We start from the raw sequence: 22,880 nt of genomic DNA, 5'->3' as shown, positions 1-22,880 counted from the left end.
ATAGCGCCTTTAATGTAATAAAACGTTCCAAGGTGCTTCACAGGAGCATTATCAGACAAAATTTGACACCGAGTCACATAAGGAGATATTAGGTCAGGTGAGCAAAAGTTTGGTCATAGAGGTAGCTTTCAAGGAGCGTCTTAAAGGAGGCGAGAGAAGTAGAGAGGCAGAGAAGTTTAGGGTGGGAATTCCAGAGCTTAGGGCCTAGGCAGCTGAAGGCATGGCCGCCAATGGTGGAGCGATTAAAATCAGGGTCAGGAAGTGATGCAAGCACGGATCAAATGGTGCTCAGAGCACTGGCACCAGCTTTGCCCACAGCTACCCTGGCCATCCTAACCTCAGGTGGTATTTTTAATTTTTCTGAAGTGCATTGATGCAATGAAAGACGAGCATGGATCATGCAGTCCAACTATAGTTTGAATTGAATTGGATTTCCATGGTCAAAGTGAATTCTCATCAAACATTATAGAACGCAATTGCCACTCAAATATATTGGCAACTGGATTGGCTGATCCTGACTTGAAATTAACAGGAAAGTGATTGGAAAAACAGATACCATAAATAGGTTATTAAAGTTTTGATTAAATACCTACAGGAGCAATTGGTTACAATTCAATAGTTTGCTGAACAAAAAGGCCATTTTGCCCTTCTAATCTTCTGTGTGCCTTACTGTCCAAGAGCTACGTGTGCAGTCAGGAGAATTCCTAATACTTCCTTATCAATCGGGAACTTATTGGGCAAGGCTAAAGTAGGAATGAAGTTGCTTTCGAGAAGCAGATTATTGTGAACAGTGATTCCAACCCCACTTCCCACCATCTGCTCACAGATGATACAGTAATACTCCCATTCAGAGGCAGTCATGGATTTTTTTTTGCAACTTGGTGATAAAACACCTCCAGCCCAAAAAGTCTACATAAGACATAAGAAATAGGAGCAGGAGTAGGCCATATGGCCCCTCGAGCCTGTTCCACCATTCAATAAGATCGTGGCTGATCTTCTACCTCAACCCCACTTTCCCCCCCACTGATCCCCATATACCTTGACTCCCCTAGACTCCAAAAACTTATCAATCTCTGTCTTGAATATGCTCAACGATCGAGCATCCACAGCCCTCTGGGGTAGAGAATGCCAAAGAGTCATGACCCTCTGAGTGAAGAAATTTCTCCTCTTCGCAGTTTTAAATGGCTGACGCCTTATCCTGAGATTATGCTCCCAAGTTCTAGACTCTCTAGCCAGGGGAAACAGCCTCTTAGCATCTACCTTGTCAAGCTCTCTCAGAATCTTATATGTTTCAATGAGATCACCTCTCATTCTTCTAAACTCCAGAGAGTATAGGCCCATTCTACTCAATCTCTCCTCATCCCAGGAATCAATCCAGTGAACCTTTGTTGCACCTCCTCTATGGCAAGTATATCCTTCCTTAGGTAAGGAGACCAAAACTGTACACAATACTCCAGGTGTGGTCTCACCAAAGCCCTGTACAATTGCAGTAGGACTTCCTTATTCTTGTACTCCAACCCCTTGCAATAAAGATCAACATACCATTTGCCTTCCTAATTGCTTGTACCTGCATATTAACTCTCTGTGTTTCGTGTACAAGGACGCTCAAATCCCTCTGAACACCGACATTTAATAGTTTCTCACCATTTAAAAAATATTGTGTTTTTCTATTCTTCCTACCAAAGTGAATAACCTCACATTTCCCCACATTACACTCTATCTGCCACCTTCTTGCCCACTCACTTAACCTGTCTTTATCTCTCTGCAGACTCTTTGGGCATGATTTTAGCCTGGAAAAATGGGTGGGTTGGGGGCAGGGTGATAGTAAGAACATAAGAAATAGGAGCAGGAGCAGGAGTAGGCCAATTGGCCCCTCGAGCCTGCTCCGCCATTCAATAAGATCATGGCTGATCTAATCCTAACCTCAAATCTAAAATCTAAAGTAACAATTGCAAAAATCTAAAACCTGCTCCCAACTCTCTCACTTCCGGTTTTCAAGGTGGCAGGGCGAGGGGCGGGCGACCAACCCGCACTCAGGAGGCCGGTCAGGCCTTAAAAGTTTTTAAGGAGGCTGTGGGCCTCCATTTTCAAAGCTTTTTTGAGTTTAGCCCCTCGGGGTCGGGATGCCTGGGCCTTCTCCTTCACGTCGCGTGAGAGGAGACGAGAAGGCCCAAAACTGCAGGCAAGTGCCTTCATAGCACAGCTTGTGGGCCCGGAGGAGCAGGAGTGCTTCCCCCAGGCCCAACGAGCCAACCTGCAGCAAACCACCTGCACGATATACGACAACCCCCTCCGAGTCCTACCACCCTACGATCTCCTACCCCACGATGACACCCGATGACTGACCACCCCCACCGATGACTGACCACCCCCACCGATGACTGACCCCCCCCCTCACCGATGACTGACCCCCCCCTCGATGACTGACTGACTGCCCCCCAATGACTGACAGCTCCCCGATGACTGACCCCCCCTCCCCCCCCCCGGTGACCCTCTCCCCACACTCTTCCCCCCCCCCCCCACCCCACTACCGGTGCCCAACTCCCCCCCAATCTAATGCTTACCTGATCACATCCTCTTCCTAGCTCTTCTCCCGTCCGACTGAGAGCCAGCCTGTCAATCAGGCCTGCCTGTCGGGCAGAAAACCGGCAAAAAAGAAAAAAACGACGTTCCCGTTAGGAATCCCACCCCCTCCCCGCACCGGGGCTAAAATCATGCCCTTTGTGTTCACCTCACTGCTTACTTTCCCACCTAACTTTGTATTGTCAGCAAACTTGGATACATTACACTCGGTCCCTTCATCTAAGTCATTGATATAGATTGTAAATAGCTGAGGCCCAAGCACTGATCCTCACGGTACCCCACTAGTTACAAACCGCCAACCTGAAAATGAGCATTTATTCCTACTCTCTATTTTCTGTCCGTTAACCAATCCTCTATCCATGCTAATATATTACCCCCAACCCCATGTGGTTACCTTTTATATAACACCTTATTGAATGCCTTTTGAAATTCCAAATATACTACATCCACTGGTTCCCCTTTATCTACTCTGCTAGTTTCATCCTCAAAAAACTCTAATAGATTTGTCAAACGTGATTTCCCTTTCATAAAACCGTGTTGACTCTGCCTAATCATGTTATGGTTTTCCAAGTGCCCGTTACCGCATCCTTAATAATAGGTTCCAGCATTTTCCCGATGACTGATGTCAGTCTAACTGGCCTGTAGTTCCCTGTTTTCTCTCTCCCTTCTTTCTTGAATAGCGGGATTACATTTGCTACCTTCCAATCCACTGGGACCATTCTAGAATCTAGGGAATTCTGGAAGCTCACAACCAACACAACCACTATCTCTGCAGCCACCTCTTTTAGAACCCTAGGATGTAGGCCATCAGGTCCAGGGGATTTGTCTAACATTATTCTTCTCATCATTTAACACAACATTGTAAGATGGGTAAAATAATCTGCAAGAAATAGAATAAATTTGGAACTGATTTGTTAATAACAGGCTGCCAAACGAAAGAAAAAAAAATCGCCTGACTCAAGATGGGAGATCAGGAAATGTTGGCTGGGAATTTCTTTACTATCCCAAGTGATGGTTACACTATTGTGATCGGGGAGTATTTATGCAGAACTTTCCACTGGCAGATGAAATAGGTGGGGTACGGTTCATGATAGAGCAGATTGTACATGGTTTGTGGAAGGAACAGACTTGTGGGTAGATCTTGACTTTGTGCGATAGTGTAAAACGAGTGATAGCGAGTCGGCAGCCCGTTTTACATCTCCCCAGATCAATAAAAATTACACTATCGCGCAAGGTCAAAATGACGCCCTTGCTGTCTAAATGACCTTTTCTCTTTGCACGCATTCCTATTTCTTAAAATTATTAAAAGATGAACCGTGACTATTGTTAGCTTGGTGCACCTTGGGTGATAGCTCTGTTTTGCTTTAAGATCATGAAGGTCCCTGGCTCTGTGCGGAATTACCTGATCTCAAACCTGAGCAGCATTAAGGATGTTACAATTGGACTCAGTGGCCATGGGCTATAAAGGGGGGAAATCAGCAAGGGTTCCCGTCCTTGGTTGCATTCACAATGGAACGTGCGGTCGTTGGGTGAGGTCAGGATTGAGCTCAACAGTGAGCCAGCCCGCCAGCACTCACTATCTAAGGTCACACATGAGCAATTGCCATTTAGATGAGGTTTCAGAAGTGGTTTAGACATGTGGGACTGTACCCCAGCATAGAATCATACAGTAAGAAGGAGGCCATTCAGCCCATTGTGCCTGTGCTCTTTGAAAGAGCTATCCTATTAGCCCCACTCCTCTGCTCTTTCCCCATAACCCTGCAAATGTCTCCTTTTCAAGTATGTGTCCAATTCCCTTTTTGCAAGTTACTATTGAATCTGCTTCCACCACCCCTACAGACAGTGCATTCCAGATCATAACAACTCGTTGCATAAAAAAAATTCTCCTCCTCTCCCCCGCCCTGGTTCTTTTGCCAATCATCTTAAATGTGTATCCTCTAGTTACCAACCCTCCTGGCAGTGGAAGCAGTTTCTCCTTATTTACTCTAACAAAACTCTTCATAATTTTGAACAACTCTATTAAAATCTCCCCTTAACCTTCTCTGCTGTAGAAACGATAATACGGGACAAAATTAACAGTCTCTTGGACAAGTGTGGATTAATTAAGGAAAGCCAGCATGGATTTGTTAAAGGCAAATCGTGTTTAACCAACTTGATTGTTTTTTGATGAGGTAACAGAGAGGGTCGATGAGGGCAATGCGATTGATGTGTGTATGGACTTCCAAAAGGCGTTTCACAAAGTGTTGCATAATAGGCTTCTCATCAAAGTTGAAGCCCATGGATTAAGGGGGCAGTGGCAGCATGGATACGGAATTGACTAAGAAATAAAAAACAGAGAAACATAGAAAATAGGAGCAGGAGTAGGCCATTTGGCCCTTCGAGCCTGCTCCGCCATTCAATATGATTATGGCTGATCCTCTATCTCAATACATATTCCTGCTCTCTCCCCATACCCCTTGATGCCTTTTGTGTCTAGAAATCTATCTAGCTCTTTTTAAATATATTCAGTGACTTGGCATCCACAGCCTTCTGTGGGAGAGAATTCCACAGGTTCACCACCCTCTAAGTGAAGAAATTTCTCCTCATCTCAGTCCTAAATGTCCTATCCCATATCCTGAGACTGTGCCCCCTCATTCTGGACCCCCCAGCCAGGGGAAACATCCTCCCTGCATTCAATCTGTCTCGCCCTGTCAGAATTTCAATGAGATCATTCTTCTAAACTCGAGTGAATACAGGCCGAGTCGACCCAATCTCTCCTCATACGACAGTCCTGCCATCCCAGGAATCAGTTTGGTGAACCTTCGCTGCACTCCCTCAATGGCAAGTATATCCTTTCTTAGGTAAGGAGACCAAAACTGCACACCACATTCCAAGTGTGGTCTCACCAAAGCCCTGTATAACTGCAGTAAGACATCCTTGCTCCTGTACTCAAATCCGCTTGCAACGAAGGCCAACATACCATTTGCCTTCCCAACTGTTTGCTGCACCTGCATGTTTACTTTCAGTGACTGGTGTACAAGGACACCCAGGTCCCTTTGTACATCAACATTTCCCAATCTATCACCATTTAAGTAATACTCTGCCTTTCTGTTTTTCCTTCCGAAGTGGATAACTTCACATTTATCCACATTATACTGCATCTGCCATGTATTTGCCCACTCACTCAACTTGTCTAAATCACCTTGAAGCCTCCTCACAACTCACAATCCCACCTAGTTTTGTGTCATCAGCAAACTTGGAAATATTACATTTGGTTCCCTCATCCAAATCATTGATACATAGTGTGAATAGCTGGGGCCCAAGCACTGATCCCTGCGGTACCCCACTAGTCACCGCCTGCCACCCGGAAAAAGAATCATTTAATCCTACTTTCTGTTTCCTGTCTGTTAACCAATTTTCAATCCATGCCAGCATATTACCCCCAATCCCATGTGCTTTAATTTTGTACACTAACCTCTTATGTGGGACTTTATCAAAGGCCTTCTGAAAATCCAAATAAATCACATCCCTTATCTATTCTACCAGTTACATCCTCAAAAAATTCCAGTAGGTTTGTCAAACATGATTTCCCTTTCATAAATCCATGTTGACTTTGTCTAATCCCGTTGATATTTTCTAAATGTACTGTCATCACATCCTTTATAATAGACTCTAGCATTTTCCCTACTACTGATGTTAGGCTAACCGGTCCGTAGTTCCCTATTTTCTATCTCCCTCCTTTTTTAAATAGTGGGGTTACATTTGCCACCCTCCAATCTGCAGGAACTGTTCCGTAATCTATAGAATTTTGGAAGATGACAACTAATGCATCCACTATTTCTATGGTTACCTCTTATGGTGCTCTGGGATGCAGATTATCAGGCCCTGGGGATTTATTGGCTTTCAATACCATTCATTTCTCCAGCATTATTTTTTTACTAATTCTAATTTCCTTTAATTCCTCCTTCTCACTAGTCCCTTGGTTCCCTAGCATTTCTGGGAAGTTATTTGTGTCCTCTTCCGTGAAGACAGACCAAAGTATTTGTTTAATTGCTCTGCCATTTCCCTGTTCCCCATTATAAATTCTCCCATTTCTGACTGTAAGGGACCTACATTTGTCTTCAATAATCTTTTTCTTTTTACATACTTGTAGAAGTTTTTACAGTCCACTTTTATGTTCCTTGCAAGTTACTCTCAGACTCTATTTTTCCCCTCTTAATCAATTTCTTGGTCCTTTTTTGCTGAATTCTAAACTGCTCCCAATCCTCAGGCTTGCTACATTTTCTGGCAACTTTATATGACTCCTCTTTGGATCTGATACTATTCTTAATTTCTTTTGTTAGCCATGGTTGGGCCGCTTTTCCTTTTGTATAATTGTTGCAATTCATGCATTTGTTCCTTAAATGTTAGCCATTGCCTATCCACCATCATGCCTTTTAATGAAGCTTCCCAATCTATCATAGCCAACTCACTCCTCATACCTTCGTAGTTTCCTTTGTTTAGATTTAGGACCCTAGTTTTGGATTGGACTACTTCACTTTCCATCTTAATGAAGAATTCTATCATGTTATGGACACTCTTCCCTAAAGGACCCCGCACAACAAGATTATTAATTAACCCCTTCTCATTGCACAATACCCAATCTAGGATAGCCTGTTCCCTAGTTGGCTTCTCAACGTACTGGTCTAAAAAACCATCTCGTACACACTCCAGGAATTCATCCTCCACAGTATTTGTTGCTAATTTGGTTTGGCCAGTCTATATGTAGATTAAAGTCATCCATGATTACTGTGGTACCCTTGTTACATGCATCTCTAATTTCCTGTTTGATGCCGTCGCTACATTACCACTACTGTTTGGAGGCCTATAGACAACTCCCACCAATGTTTTCTGCCCCTTGGTGCTTCTTAACTCCACCCAGACTGATTCTACATCTTGATTTTCTGAGCCAATATCCTTTCTCAATATTCCTCTAATTTCATCCTTTACTAACAACGCCACCCCACCTCCTTTTCCTTTTTGTCTGTCCTTCCTAAATATCAAATACCCTTGGATATTCAGCTCCCAGCCTTGGTCACCCTGCAGCCATGTCTCTGTAATCGCTATTATATCTTATCTGTTTATATCTATTTGCGCTGTTAATTCGTCTACCTTATTACGAATGCTTCATGCATTCAGATACAGTGCCTTTAGATTTGTCTTTTTAACATTTTTAGACTTCTTAACATTTTTTTGTACTATGGCCCTATTTGTCTTATTACCATTTTTCTTACCCAGACCCTATTTGTTGTCGTTTGTTTGTACGCTCTGTCCCTTCCTGACACAATCTGGTTATCCTTACCCCAATCACTTTCCTGCACTGCCTCTTTGTCTTTTCTCTTTAGCATTCTAGATTTCTCTCCACCGGGACCCTCCCCCCCCCCCCCCCCCCTTATTTAGTTTAAAGCCCTATCTACCTCCCTAGTTATTCGGTTCGCTAGAACTCTGGTCCCATCATGGTTCAGGTGTAGTCCATCCCACTGGAACAGCTCTCTCTTTCCCCAGTACTGGTACCAGTGCCCCACGAATTGAAACCCACTTCTCCCACACCAATCTCTGAGTGTAGTGGTGAACGTTTTTTCGGACTGGAGGAGGAGTGGTGTTCCCTAGGGGTCGGTACTAGGACCATTGCTTTTTTTGATATATATTAATAACTTGGGTTTGGGTGTACAGGGCACAATTTCAAAATTTGCAGATGACACAAAACTTGGAAGGGGAGTGAAGAGTGGGGAGGATAGTGATAGACATCAGGAGGATATAGACAGGCTGGTGGAATGGGTGGACACATGAAATTCAATGCAGAAAAGTGTGAAGTGATACATTTTGGTAGGAAGAATGAGGAGAGGCAATATAAACTAAAGGGTACAATTCTAAAAGGGGTGCAGTAACAAACAGTAAATATGCACAACTCGTTGAAGGTGGCAGGGCAGGTTGAGAAAGCGGTTAAGAAAGCATATAGGATCCTGGGCTTTATAAATAGAGGCATAGAGTACAAAAGCAAGAAGGTTATGACTTTCCTTTGTAAAACACTGGTTCAGCCACAACTGGAGTATTGTGTCCAGTTCTGGGCACCGCACTTTGGGAAGGATGTGAAGACCTTAGAGAGGGTGCAGAAGAGATTTACTAGATTGAGTCCAGGGATGAGGGACTTCAGTTACGTGGATAGACTGGCGAAGCTGGGGTTGTTCTCCTTGGAACAGAGAAGGTTGAGAGGAAATTTGATAGAGGTGTTCAAAATAATGAAGTGTCTAGACAACGTAGAAGAACGTACATAGAGAGAAACTGTTCACACGGGCGGAAGGGTCAAGAACCAAAGGACATAGATTTAAAGTGATTGGCAAAAGAACCAAAGGCGACATGAGAAAAAACTTTTTTACACAGTGAGTGGTTGTGATCTGGAATGCACTGCCTGAAGGGGTGGTGGAGGCAGATTCAATCATGGCTTTCAAAAGGGAATTGGATAAGTATTTGAAGGGAAAAACTTGCAGGGCTACGGGTATAGGGCGGGGGTGTGGGACTAGCTGGATTGCTCTTGCAGAGAGCTGGCATGGACTCGATGGGCCGAATGGCCTCCTTCCGCGTTGTAACCGTTATATGATTCTATGCTCCATAGAGAACAATCCCAGCATAAATCAGGGAAATGGGAAATGAAATTGGAATAGGTAGCTTTAGTTGAAATGACAAGCCTCTACGAGTGCTAATTCTTCAACTGAAGCTCCCTGCTCTTATCTCTTTTTGGGCTATAATTTTGATGATTCTAAATCAGTGACTTCAGAAAAGAAAAGTTTACTTTTAAAAGAGTTATGGAAGAGCCATTTCCTTTTACACAATGGCCTCGCTCTTCCCCTTCCCCGCTTGGGTGGTAAACTGGTTGAGGGGATTGCCTGCCCTATATAGAACTCACCTGATATAAAAAACAGGCGGGTTTCATAACAGTTGGGTAAACCGTTCTGTCCGTTTACCGCTGGTGTGTAGAGATATTTCACCGGTTAGATATTTTTCTTCTCTCACGATTAGTCAGAATAGCGATGCCTCTACAGCAGCCATGCTTTCTGTTCAACTGTTGGTTTACAGTTGTTGCCAGGCTACAATGGGTTGCCAGGCTACAATGGGTTGCCGAGCTACATTTGTTACCAGGCAACTGATACATGCACTGTTGGCTCTGACTGTGGTGTCAGGGTAACAATTCCAGCTTCAACTCTGAAAAGCATATTAAAAATGAAACAAATTTCAATGGAAATGAGCTCCTGATTATTATCTAGTGACCCCTGACATATAAGGATAAGGACGGGACAAGCTCGGTCAAATAGATTGCGTCATCCAGGTGCACATGTCCACTTGGATGAGGTACTAGAGAGCTGCCTGTGTCCATGGAACTTCGTTCCAGCATAAGTCACCGCACTCAGGAATGGAGAGGAGAAAATTGGGGCAAAAATTAAAATATGAGGAGATTTTCTCTTTTTGCAATATAGAATGAGATCATAAACATGTTCTTGAAACATGCATTTAGGATGTTGGCATGGAGAAAGTTTTTCCCTCCCGTTCATTAAAACTGAATTCAATTCTACATTCATACATTGCCCATATTCCTTCCTGCACAAAACCTGCACCCCTGTTTCACCCATTGTGCCAAGTTTCACTGGCATCCTGTACCCTAACATCCTTGTCCTCATGTTCAAATCTCTCCAAGACCTCATCGCACCCTCCCTCTGTGACCTCCTCCAACCATAAATCCCCACATGTTCCCTCCATTCCTGCAACATGAATTTGTTTCTTGTTCTCTGCTCCCTCCATTCCACAATCTGCAGCCCTTCCTTCAGCTACTATGTCACTGTCCTCTGGGGCTCCTTCCCAAAATCCCACCACTTCTTTTCCTGGCTTTCAAATGCTTCCCTAAACCCTTTTCTTAAACACTGATTTTGTGCTTCCTCCTAACTGCCTTTCCCTCTTCCTTTTCTTTCCTGCGCAGTGTCCATCTTTATGTAAAGTGCTCTGAGGCATTGTTCTCCCTGTGAGGAGTAACTAGATGGATCCAAGCTGTTTTATGATACAAATATTAACTATAATTGAAGGCAATAAGGATGAATGTAGCACAAAACCCGAGGTTATTTGTTTTAATCATACGCCTCAGATTAAATTCCAGTTCAAACCAGCTAACACTTCCCCCATGGTTGCTCATGGCTGCACTTTGTGCTTTATGAATCAGTAGTAAATAATCTTTGTTGTGTTCCTTACAAACAACCCTCGCTATTAAATCCGATTTATGTGTCAATCCAGAACTCTGGATCTGAGCATTCAGAAGCACGACCATCTGCTTGTGAAACCGTTCAGATTTGTACTACAAGGTGGGCTGATGAAAAGTAAGGGGGAAAACATGGCTGCAATGGCCAAAAAAAATGGCTGTAATGCCCAATAAAAACATGACTGTAATGCCCAAAAAAACGTGGCTATAATGGCCAATAAAGACATGGCTGTAATGCTCAAAAATACATGGCTGTAATGCACAATAAAACATGGCTGTAATGCCCCCCAAAAATGGCTGTAAAGCACAATAAAACCATGACTGTAATGCCCAAAAAAACATGGACTGTAATGCCCAAAAAAAATGGACTGTAATACCCAAAAAAATGATTGTAATGCCCAATGAAACATGGCTGTAATGGCCAAAAAAAAGGCTGTTATGCCCTAAAAATAAATGGCTGCCAACAGTTGCCTTCCTTGTAGCCTCTGGCTGCTTCCCCGGCTTCCTGAATAGTGAGTTTAAAAGTTCTTACCTTAAATCATAGAAAAACAAGTTTTTTTAAAATTGAGGCATTAACACATCAAAGTGCATGCAATCTGTGTGTTGATCCAAATCCCAAATTGTTCTATTGCCTGAAAAGAAGGTTAAACATGAAGTAAGAATTGTTAACATTGCAAAGTGGGAGGTTAGACCAGTGTCAGGAGGCTGGGAGGCACCAGTACTGGCTCTGGCTATTTTTTGACCACTGCAAATTGATTGGTTGATCGAGTATCTGTGTAGCAATGTCAGTTTGGCTCAGTTGATAACATTCTTCTCTGTGAATCAGTACATTGTGGGTTAGAGCCTACACCAGGACTAGGGCACATAATCTAGCCTGACACTCCAGTGCAGTATGGAGGTCGTACTGTCTTGTTCATGGCGTTATACCATGGCCCTGTCTGCCTGTTCAGGTGGATATTAAAGATCCTGTGCCATTTTTGGAAGGAGGTATCGTCTGTAGTGTTCCTCACTCAACTAATGCCCCCAAAAACGGATCAACAGTTTATTGTTTGCATAACTATTTGTGGGAGCTTGCTGTTCTTAAAGAGACTGCTGTGTTTCCTTACATAATGAACAGCATTCAATACAGGTCATTGTTCACATACTGAGAGATGTGGTAAGGTGCAGTATAAATGTAAGTTGTTTTATACCTGCATGGGGCTTCACAGTTAGAACCCCAACAAAATGGACGACTTTAAGGGTAAATTTCTACATACACACTCCCAGTGCAAAACCTCGCCCATTAGAATTGTATATGGGGGGTACACTGGGAAGTCGTATGCACGCAGCCCATGATTTTCCGCTGTGCACGCGGGGTATCCCGATCAGCGACCCTGGCAGGTAAGGCTCCAAACCAGGCACACAGCAGCAGAAAGTGGAACATTTACCTTTACTGTGTGTTTATATGTTTAGGATTTTTTTTGGCGATTCACTTTCTGTTCATGACTATAAAAAAGTATCCTTGAGCAGGAGTGAAACCTGTTCAGTCCCCGTTGATTACTTGGCTGTCAACACTTGAATTTAATACTGTGTGATTTTATAAGTGTATTTGTTTCGTAATTCCAGTTTGCTGTTGTATTTTATAGAAATATAGAAACATAAAAAATAGGAGCAGGAGTAGGCCATTCGGCCCTTCGAGCCATTTAATATGATCTTGGCTGATCCTGTATCTCAATACCATATTCCCGCGCTCTCCCCATACCCCTTGATGCCTTTTGTGTCTAGAAATCTATCTAGCTCCTTCTTAAATATTTTCAGTGACTTGGCCTCCACAGCCTTCTGTGATAGAGAATTCCACAGGTTCGCCACCCTCTGAGTGACGAAATTTCTCCTCATCTCAGTCCTAAATGTCCTACTCCATATCCTGAGATTGTGACCTCTCAATCTGGACCCCCCCAGCCAGAGGAAACATCCTCCCTGCATCCAGTCTGTCTACCCCTGTCAGAATTTTATATGTTTCAATGAGATCCCCTCTCATTCTTCTAAACTCAAGTGTATACAGGCCGACTCGACCCAATCTCTCCTCATAGCACAGTCCTGCCATCCCAGGGATCAGTCTGGTGAACCTTCGCTGCACTCCCTCTATGCCAAGTATATCCTTTCATAGGTAAAGAGACCAAAACTGCACACAATACTCCAGGTGTGGTCTCACCAAGGCCCTGTATAACTGCAGTAAGACATCCTTGCTCCTATGCTCAAGTCCTCTTGCAATGAAGGCCAACGTACCAGTTGCCTTCCTAACTGCTTGCTGCACCTGCATGTTTGCTTTCAGTTATTGGTGGACAAATGTAAGCAATCTTACAACACCAGGTTATGGTCCAACAGTTTTATTTGAAAATCACAAGCTTTCGGAGCTTACCTCCTTCGTCAGGTGAGTGAGGTTCTAAAATCGCATAGCATATATTAGGCTGGGAGACGGTCACAGCAATCAAAGGTGTCGTTGGTGTTCAGACAGGTTAGCCACGGAAAACATTACATCCCAGTATACTGAATACACAATGGGTCAGATTACACAGACAAAGAGAGAAAGAGACCCGAAAGGCAGACAGAGAGAGAGAATGTCCAGCTGTATTAAAAACAGATAACTTTTTTTTCCGCTGGTGGGGTTACGTGTAGCGTGACATGAACCCAAGATCCCGGTTGAGGCCGTCCTCATGGGTGCGGAACTTGGCTATCAATTTCTGCTCGATGATTTTGCATTGTCGTGTGTCTCGAAGGCCGCCTTGGAGAACGCTTACCCGAAGATCGGTGGCTGAATGTCCTTGACTGCTGAAGTGTTCCGCGACTGGGAGGGAACCCTCCTGTCTGGCGATTGTTGCGCAGTGTCCGTTCATCCGTTGTCGCAGTGTCTGCATGGTCTCGCCAATGTACCATGCTCCGGGGCATCCTTTCCTGCAACGTATGAGGTAGACAACGTTGACCGAGTCACAGGAGTATGAACCATGTACCTGGTGGGTGGTGTCCTCTCGTGTGTACAAGGACACCCAGGTCCCTTTGTACATCAACATTCTCCAATCTATCACCATTTAAATAATACTCTGCCTTTCTGTTTTTCCTTCCGAAGTGGATAACTTCACATTTATCCACATTATACTGCATCTGCCATGTATTTGCCCACTCACTCAACTTGTCTAAATCACCTTGAAGCCTCTTTGCATCCTCCTCACTACTCACGATCCCAGCTAGTTTTGTGTCATCAGCAAACTTGGAAATATTAAATTTGGTTCCCTCATCCAAATCATTGATATATATTGTGAATAGCTGGGGCCCAAGCACTGATCCCTGCGGTAACCCACTAGTCACTGCCTGCCACCCCAAAAAGGAACCATTTATTCCTACTCTCTGTTTCCTGTCTGTTAACCAATTTTCAATCCATGCCAGCATATTACCCCTAATCCCATGTGCTTTAATTTTGCACACTAACCTCTTATGTGGGACTTTATCAAAGGCCTTCTGAAAATCCAAATAAACCACATCCCTCATCTATTCTGCCAGTTACATCCTCAAAAACTCCAGTAGATTTGTCAAACATGATTTCCCTTTCACAAATCCATGTTGACTTTGTCTAATCCCGTTGATATTTTCTAAGTGTCCTGTTATCACATCCTTTATAATAGACTCTAGCATTTTCCCTACTACTGATGTTAGGCTAACTGGTCTGTAGTTCCCTGTTTTCTCTCTCCTTCCTTTTTAAAAAGCGGGGTTACATTTGCCACCCTCCAATCTGCAGGAACTGTTCAATAATCTATAGAATTTATTCTGCTCTACTGCTTTGTATGCTGTCTTCCGTCTTGCCTGCAGAACTTTGTGTTAGATTACTCTTGTAGCGAATTAAGTGTTCAATTAATTAATAAAATTAAAGCAGGCATTTGTAAAATGGATTGGGAGTGTTCTTCACATGTTAATTTGCACTGGCATTTCTTCCTTTACAAAACAGGAATCACGACAGTACTAACCATGACAACACTCAGCAGCATAGCAAGAAAATCACTACCGAAGGTCTCCTACGTCACTGCTATGGATTTATTCGTAACGGTGTGTTTTTTATTTGTATTCGCGGCGTTGATGGAGTACGCAGCCCTCAATTACTACACGTGCTGCAGGAAAGTCACTTGTAAGAAAAAGAAAAAGTCGGTAAGTTCACTTGATGTTATTCAACGAATCACAGAGATTATATGCTTTGTTGAACAATTTAAGAATGGTGGAGATTTCTTCTGGTCCCAGTGTGTTAACAACATTGTAAATACAGCAAGAGGATTTCTTCTGGTCCCAGTGTGTTAACAACATTGTAAATACAGCAAGAGGATTTCTTCTGGTCCCAGTGTGTTAACAACATTGTAAATATAGCAAGAGAATTTCTTCTGGTCCCAGTGTGTTAACAACATTGTAAACATAGCAAGAGAATTTCTTCTGGTGCCAGTGTGTTAACAACATTGGAAACACAGTGAGAGGATTTCTTCTGGTCCCATTGTGTTAGCAACATTGTAAACGAAGTGAGAGAATTTCTTTTCGTCCTTACTTTTTTTTGAGCAACGTTGTAATCATAGCAGGAGAATTTCCTCTGTGTCACTATTTCTTGTGAAATTTTAGAACCATAGAACCATAGAAAAGATACAGCACAGAAGGGGGCCATTCGGCCCATCGTGTCCGCGCCGGATCGAAGAACAACCAGGTGCCCATTCTAATCCCACCTTCCAGCACCCGGTCCGTAGCCCTGCAGCTTACAGCACTTTAGGTGCAGGTGCAGGTAATTTTTAAAAGAGTTGAGGGTCCCTGCCTCTACCAACAATTTGGGCAGCGAATTCCATACACCCACCACCCTCTGGGTAAAAAAGTTTTTCCTCATGTCCCCTCTAATCCTTCCGCCAATCAGCTTAAATCTATGTCCTCTAGTTCTTGAACTATTTAGCATATCATCCCTTCTCACAACTTTAATTGATTCTTTAACCAATAATGCAACCCCCCCTCCTTTTTTATCACCCTTCTATCCTGCCTGAAAACTCTATATCCAGGGATATTGAGCTGCCAATTATCCCCCTCTTTAAGCCAGGTTTCCGTTTTAGCAATGATATCATGCTGCCATGTGTCTATCTGTGCCCTTAGCTCATCTGCTTTGTTTGTAATGCTCCTTGCATTGAAGTCTATTTCCTTTAACCCTGTCAAATTCCTGTGCTGAACACTGTTTAACCTTTGCTTCTTTTATCTTTCTGAGTCGCTAAGTACGTCACTAACTGCTTTTCTACTTCCCGTTTCCTGATCTGAATTTGTCCTATCTGGATCTGCCCTTTGGTTCCCATCCCCCTGCCATACTAGTTTAAACCCTCCCCAACAGAACTAGCAAATGCCCCCGCGAGGATATTTGTCCCGGTTCTGCTTGGGTGCAACCCGTCCAGCTTGTACAGGTCCCACCTTTCCCAGAATCGGTCCCAGTGCCTCAGGAATTTAAAACCCTCCCTCCTACACTATCTCTCAAGCCACTCATTCCATCTGGTCTATTCTCCTATTTCTGCTCTCGTTAGCACATGGCACTGGGAGTAATCCTGAGATTACTACCTTAGAGGTCCTGCTTTTTAATTCATTTCCTAATTCCCTATATTCTGCTTGCAGGACCTCATCCCTTTTTTTACCGATGTAGTTGGTACCAATATGGACCATGACTTCTGGCTGTTCAACCTCCCCCTTCAGAATGTCCTGCAGCTGCTCCATGACATCCTTAACCCTAGCACCAGGGAAGCAGGATAACATCCTGGAGTCACATCTGCAGCCGCAGAAATGCCTATCTGTTCCCCTTATGATGGAATCCCCTATCACTATTGCTCTCCCATTCTTTTTCCGCCCCTCCTGTGCAGCTGAGTCACTCGTGGTGCCACAGTCTTGGCTCTTGCTGCATTCCCCTGATAAGCCATCTCCCCCAACAACATCCAAAGCGGGATATCTGTTTGAGAGGGAGATGGCCCCAGGGGACTCCTGCTCTACCTGCCTAGTCCTTTTACTCTGCCTGGCAGTCACCCTTTTCCTTTCTGCCTGCGTAATCTTTACCTGTGGTGTGACCACCTCACTGAACGTGCTATCCACGATAATCTCAGCATCGCGGATGCTCCACAGTGAATCCACCTGCAGCTCCAGCTCCGAAATGCGGTTAGCCAGTAGCTGCAGCTGGACACACTTCCTACACACATGGTCGCCAGGGACACCGGTGTGTCCATGACTTCCCACATAGCGCAGGAGCAGCATATCACGGGTGCGAGCTCTGCTGCCATGACTTGCCTTAGATTAAGCTCATTAGTTGCTCCCTTTAAGGAGTTTACTCCTTTAAATTACTCATAATTTAGAGAATGTTAACTACACTAGGGACCTTGATTCACTAAAAAACGTTACTTGCTATAACTAAATTAAGTTTAGTTTTTTAAGCTTGTTCTTTTAGAATGCTGTTATAATTTCACTAGAAATGGCGAATATTGAAAATCCTGGTGCATTATGAAATTGTCAAGAGGAAACCGTCCCCTGGAAAGAGAAGAGCACTCCAGCCTGGACTTTTCAAATAATACTAACCTCGGCAAGGGTATTAGGGGTTACGGAACCAAAGCTGGTAAATGGAGTTAAGATACAGATCAGCCACGATCTAGTTGAATGGCGGAACAAGCTCGAGGGGCTGAATGGTCTACTTCTGTTCCTATGAGTTTATTTGACCTTTTCCAGATATACCAAGTTACATCAAAACTACAGCACAGGAACAGGCCATTCAGCCCAACTGGAACAAGCCCATGTTTATGCTCCACACGAGCCTTCTCTCTCCCTACTTCATCTAACCCTATCAGCATATCCTTCTATTCCTTTCTCCCTCATGTGCTTATCTAACTTCCCCTTAAATGCATCTATGCTATTTGCCTCAACTACTCCTTGTGGGACATTCTTACCACTCTGGGTAAAGAAGTTTTTTCTTAATTCCTTAGTTGATTTATTAGCAACTATTTTATATTTATGACCTCTAGTTTTGGACTCCCCCACAACTGGAAACATTTACTCTATGTCTACCCTATCAAACCCTTTCATTATCTTAGAGACCTTCATCAAGTCACCCCTCAGCCTTCTCTTTTCTAGAGAAAAAAGTCCCAGCCCGTTCAGCCTTTCCTGATAAGTATATCCTCTCAGTTCCAGCATCATCCTTGTGAATCTTCTTTGCACCCCCTCCAACGCCTCTATATCCTTTCTATAATATGGAGACCAGAACTGTGCACAGTACTCCAAGTGTGGTCTAACCAAGGTTCTATACAAGTTTAAAGTAACTTCTTTGCTTTTCAATTCTATCCCTCTAGAAATGTACCCCAGTGCTTGATTTGCCTTTTTTATGGCCTTATTAACCTGCATCGCTAGTTTTAGTGATTTCTATATCTGTACCCTTAGATCCCTTTGCTCCTCTATCCCTTTTAGACTCTTATTATCCAAGCAGTATGTGGCCTCCTTATTCTTCCTATCAAAATGCACCACCCCATACTATAACTCTTTGATGCTTGACAGCCACACTAACAGTGATTGATTATTGCTCTTGAGCATGGAATAAGGTCATTCTAAAAGTCTCTATATAAATGCAAGTACTTTCTTTCTTATGCCACCGTATCTTTCCAAGCCACCAATATTGGCATATGCCAATTCAGTCAACTGGTTATCCTTAGATGCATCTGGCAAGAGAGGCCTTTTTTGCAAATGGTAACACATCCATCACTTTCCCTCTGGAAAGCATTAGCATGTAACTTTCCTTACACGTCAGGCTCCAGTACTGTAGGACATCATTGATGATATCCATTTTGCACAGATATTATGTTATGAATATTGCAACTATTGACTAAACTCAACCACTAACTTCCAGGGGTTGATTTACTTCGCCATAATCATTTATCAAAATGTAATAGATGTTTATTTCTCTTAGCCGATCCTTTCTTTAGAATAACCATAAACAACTCACTGTGTATTCTCCAAGTTAAACATACTAAAAGCACTAGAAAGCTTCAGCGTCCTTTGTTAGATTTAACCTGAGAGCAAAGTAGCCGAGATTACCATAATTGCATGTCAGTGTCAAAAGTGTATTGCTCTGGCAGTGCCTATTTATTAAATGATTAAACCTGTACTATAGAACCGGAGAACGTCAGATACTGACAGTTTAGCCCTGCGAGGAAATTTTACGCCTGTGATATTCAAACATAAAACCCACTGAACCATAAGGTTACCTATCAATACCTTTCAGGTTTCCAATCCTCACAGTGACCTCGAGTACAAAGAGGTGAACTGGGCTGGGAGATCGTTGAATACATCGCACACAACCAGACTATTTACAAAGGCTGTTATTATGTTGGTGCATTATAGGGCAACCTCAGCACAGGAATTTTGAATCCTGTAGATTTCCAGGTGCACACACTGTTTGCGCAATACACGGACAGTTGGCATCAATGTATGTAGGCCATACGGCCCCTCGAGCCTGCTCCGCCATTCAATAAGATCATGGCTTATCTTCGGCCTCAACTCTACTTTCCCACCCGATCCCCATATCCCTTGATTCCCTTAGTGCCCAGAAATCTATCAATCTCAATCTTAAATATACGCAATGACTAAGCTTCCACAGCCCTCTGGAGCAGAGAATTCCAAAGATTCACAACCCTCTGAGTGAAGAATTTTTTCCTCATCTTGGTCCTAAATGGCCGACCCCTTATCTTGAGACTATGCCCTCTAGTTCTAGACTCTCCAGCCAGGGGAAACAGACTCTCAGCATCTATCATGTCAAGCCGTCTAAGAATTTTATACGTTTCAATAAGATCACCTCTCATTCTTCTAAACTTCAGAGAATATAGGCCCATTTTACTCAATCTCGCCTCATAGGACAACCCTCTCATCCCAGGAATCAATCTGGTGAACCTTTGTTTCACCCCCTCTAAGGCAAATATATCCTTCCTTAGGTAAGGAGACCAAAACTGTACGCAATGCTCCAGTTATGGACTTGCCAGAGCCCTATATAATTTCAGCAAGACCTCCTTACTCTTATACTCCAACCCCCTTGCAATAAAGGCTAACATACCACTTGTCTTCCTAATTGATTGCCATACCTGAATGCTAACTTTCTGTGATTCATGTACAAGGACACCCAAATCCCTCTGAATACCAATATTTCTCAGTCTCTCACCTTTTAAAAAATATTCTGCTTCGCTATTCTTCCTACCAAACTGGATAATTTCACATTTCCCCATGTTATACTCCATCCTGAAGTATGTGTGTGCCTGAAATGCAATGAAAGAGCTGTAAAGATATATGTGGGCTGGCCATGGGAGACCAGTACATGGGGACTAAGTTGACAGACAACATATTACAGCACAATTTTGGGCCTTTGACATAATAAATGTTCAGTAGTCTTAATTTGCCATATTTCTTAAAGTGTGCTGTATTCTCCTGCTTCAGTTCCCGGTTCCTATAGGTACTGTAATGTATAGACCATTGAGTCTGGTTGTCACCTCCTGACAGGCAAGGTGAACTGCTGCCCTCTGGTTATACACTGAAGTTGCATACCATGCAACCTTTCTTGCACCCCACTTTGCTAGCAACCAAAACGGGTGCTGCACCATTCCATCACTTGCCCCTGGTATCCAGGTGGTGCCTCTATACTGGTTTCCTTTCACTCCATTTTTGATTGGTATTTTGCCACCTCCTGCAGCCTTGGCAAAGGCTGAGAAATATTTGAAATGCCTCTAAGTTTGAGCTGCAGCCTTTTGAGAGCTGCACTGAAGCCAGATTTCCCACCTCCCCATTTTAGATTAACTCACAGCACAAGGCCAGAGCTTCACCAGGATTTCAGGATAATTGTGCAAATGGGCTGACTCCAGAAAATTGCAGTCAGCCTGTTCACTGTGCTTTAGACTAGCTTTTGTTTTAAAGTTATCAGCTAGTCATTCCCAGCTCCACGGCCAAAACTACAAAAATCTATCTGAATGCATCAGCTTGGCTCAGTTGTTAGCACTCTAACCTTTGGGTAGATGGTTGTGAGCTTGAGTCCCACACCAGGACCAGAGCACATAATCTAGGCTGACATTCCAGAGCAATACGAAGGGACTGCTGTCGTTAGAAAGTGTTGTTAAATTGTAGTCCCATCCGTCTGTTCAGGTGGACACCGAAGATCATGTAGCACTATTCAAAGAAGATCAGAGTTCTCCTGGTGTCCTGGCCAACATTCTTCCCTCAACCAAAATCACCAAACAATGCAGATTAACCAGTCGTTCATCTCAATGCTATTTGTGGTCGTTGGTAGTGCAGAATGGCTGCCACATTTATTCACATACAGTCACTGTATGAAGCCCTTTGAGGCATTTCCCTGACGATGATAAATCACATATAAATGCAACTACCCTTTGCAAATGAGGAAGCAAATTCTCCTTTTACATAGCAAGGTGTCTGTTGTGCATACAATTGTGTCATATATATCGGAGAAACTTCTTCACCCAGAGAATGGTTAGAATGTGGAACTTACTAGCACATAGAGTAGATGAGGCAAGTTGCATAAATGCATTTCAGGGGAAGCTAGATAAGTATATGAGGGAGAAAGGAATAGAAGGATATAGCCTGTTTCCGTGCTGTAATATATACATTTTACATGTTTGAGGTGCTATATAAATGCAAGTTGTTGATCTGTGCTGTGGGACCACGACCAGCATAAACTGGGTTGAAATCGCCCAGAATCATTTCACATAGGGCACCTGCAGCCAGCGGAGAGTGGAGACTTTCACCACAACTCTCCGAGTTGTATTTAAACCAAAGTCCTGGAGGTAAAAGGACAATTTGCTTAACCACTGTGATTTCATTGTTAGCTTTGATAACTGCATTGATGATTGCTCAAAATTGTTGGGATATTTTACCTGCAAATGGAAAATTTTTTGCATTCCCAGCTCCCGGATGCATCCCTCAGCTGTAGAGTTAAACCTAATTCTCACTGTCATCGGTTCCAGAGTCAATACGAGCAAGATTGGAAAGGGGAGCACAGACATGAATGGTTCTTCACTCAGCAAAAAGGATCCCAAGAGGTACTTATCCGTAACAATTGCTGTTTTGATTCAAAGTACAGGGTTTGTAATCACCTCACAAGCCATGACCTTAAATTAAAATTGTAAACAATTTTACAACACCAAGTTATAGTCCAGCAATTTTATTTTAAATTCACAAGCTTTCGGAGGCTTCCTCCTTCGTCAGGTGAACGATGTTCACCTGACGAAGGAGGAAGCCTCCGAAAGCTTGTGAATTTAAAATAAAATTGCTGGACTATAACTTGGTGTTGTAAAATTGTTTACAATTGTCAACCCCAGTCCATCACCAGCATCTCCACATCATTAAATTAAAATGGCAGAGTGATGCCGGCAGATGAAGGCACCTGTGGAGGTAGAAGCAGGAAATACGAGTCTGGCAAATAATTTAATACTTCTCAATTGGGCAGAGCACAGGAAAATAACAGGGCTGAGAGGTAGCGATTGAGGGAGAAATGTTGCGAGAAATATCACAGTGTCAGGCCAAATAACGCCAAGCAACCGACACATCGTCAGGCTTAAAAATATTAGTTTCTTTCCTTAATGAGTCTGTCAGACTTAGGCATTTCCCTCCACAGTTGCCCTCAGTCACCAGTTGTCAAACCCATCATTTTGTCACACTCTTGACCCTCCAATCAGGATAGCTTGCATTCTCTGTCAGACTTGCATGTTTCTTTGAAAATTCTGCGGGGGTCGTTCTGCCTTTGGACGATAGTGTAAAACAGGTGATACGGATTCAGCCTCCCGTCATACATCTCTCCCAATTTTCATTTTATTTCCTGTCAGTTGATTAAACTACAGCATTGACAATAATCATGGAGAAATCCATGATTAGCACTCTCCCAGCAACCCGACTGAAAGGGGTTGCGTTAAAAATAAGGAAGGAAAAGATGACGAAAAGAAAATCAAAGCACAAAAGGCGACAAATCATGAATCATGTGCCC

The 22,880-nt window shown here is 43.3% G+C and overlaps 1 protein-coding gene and 1 long non-coding RNA gene across 3 annotated transcripts in view; one reads left to right on the top strand and one right to left on the bottom strand.

Moving 5' to 3' along the window:
* The window catches only part of LOC137322762 (uncharacterized), a 60,708-nt gene extending 51,060 nt beyond the window's left edge, over positions 1 to 9,648 (bottom strand). The window contains exon 1 of the long non-coding RNA XR_010963235.1: positions 9,506 to 9,648. This is a non-coding gene — a long non-coding RNA (uncharacterized lncRNA). The remainder of the gene's footprint in view (positions 1 to 9,505) is intronic.
* The window catches only part of LOC137322761 (gamma-aminobutyric acid receptor subunit gamma-3), a 448,547-nt gene that overhangs the window by 423,201 nt on the left and 2,466 nt on the right, over positions 1 to 22,880 (top strand). The window contains exons 8-9 of one of the 2 annotated variants that reach the window (XM_067985790.1): positions 14,820 to 15,016; positions 21,805 to 21,939. In XM_067985790.1, coding sequence (XP_067841891.1) covers positions 14,820 to 15,016; positions 21,805 to 21,939 — 332 coding nt within the window. The remainder of the gene's footprint in view (positions 1 to 14,819; positions 15,017 to 21,804; positions 21,940 to 22,880) is intronic. The other variant, XM_067985791.1, reaches the window with a different exon arrangement.

Source organism: Heptranchias perlo, chromosome 6 (genome assembly GCF_035084215.1).
Source record: "Heptranchias perlo isolate sHepPer1 chromosome 6, sHepPer1.hap1, whole genome shotgun sequence".
NCBI classification, from domain to species: domain Eukaryota; kingdom Metazoa; phylum Chordata; class Chondrichthyes; order Hexanchiformes; family Hexanchidae; genus Heptranchias; species Heptranchias perlo.
The sequence above is the reverse complement of the archived record's forward strand: the minus strand, read 5'-3'. Positions and strand labels throughout refer to the sequence as shown.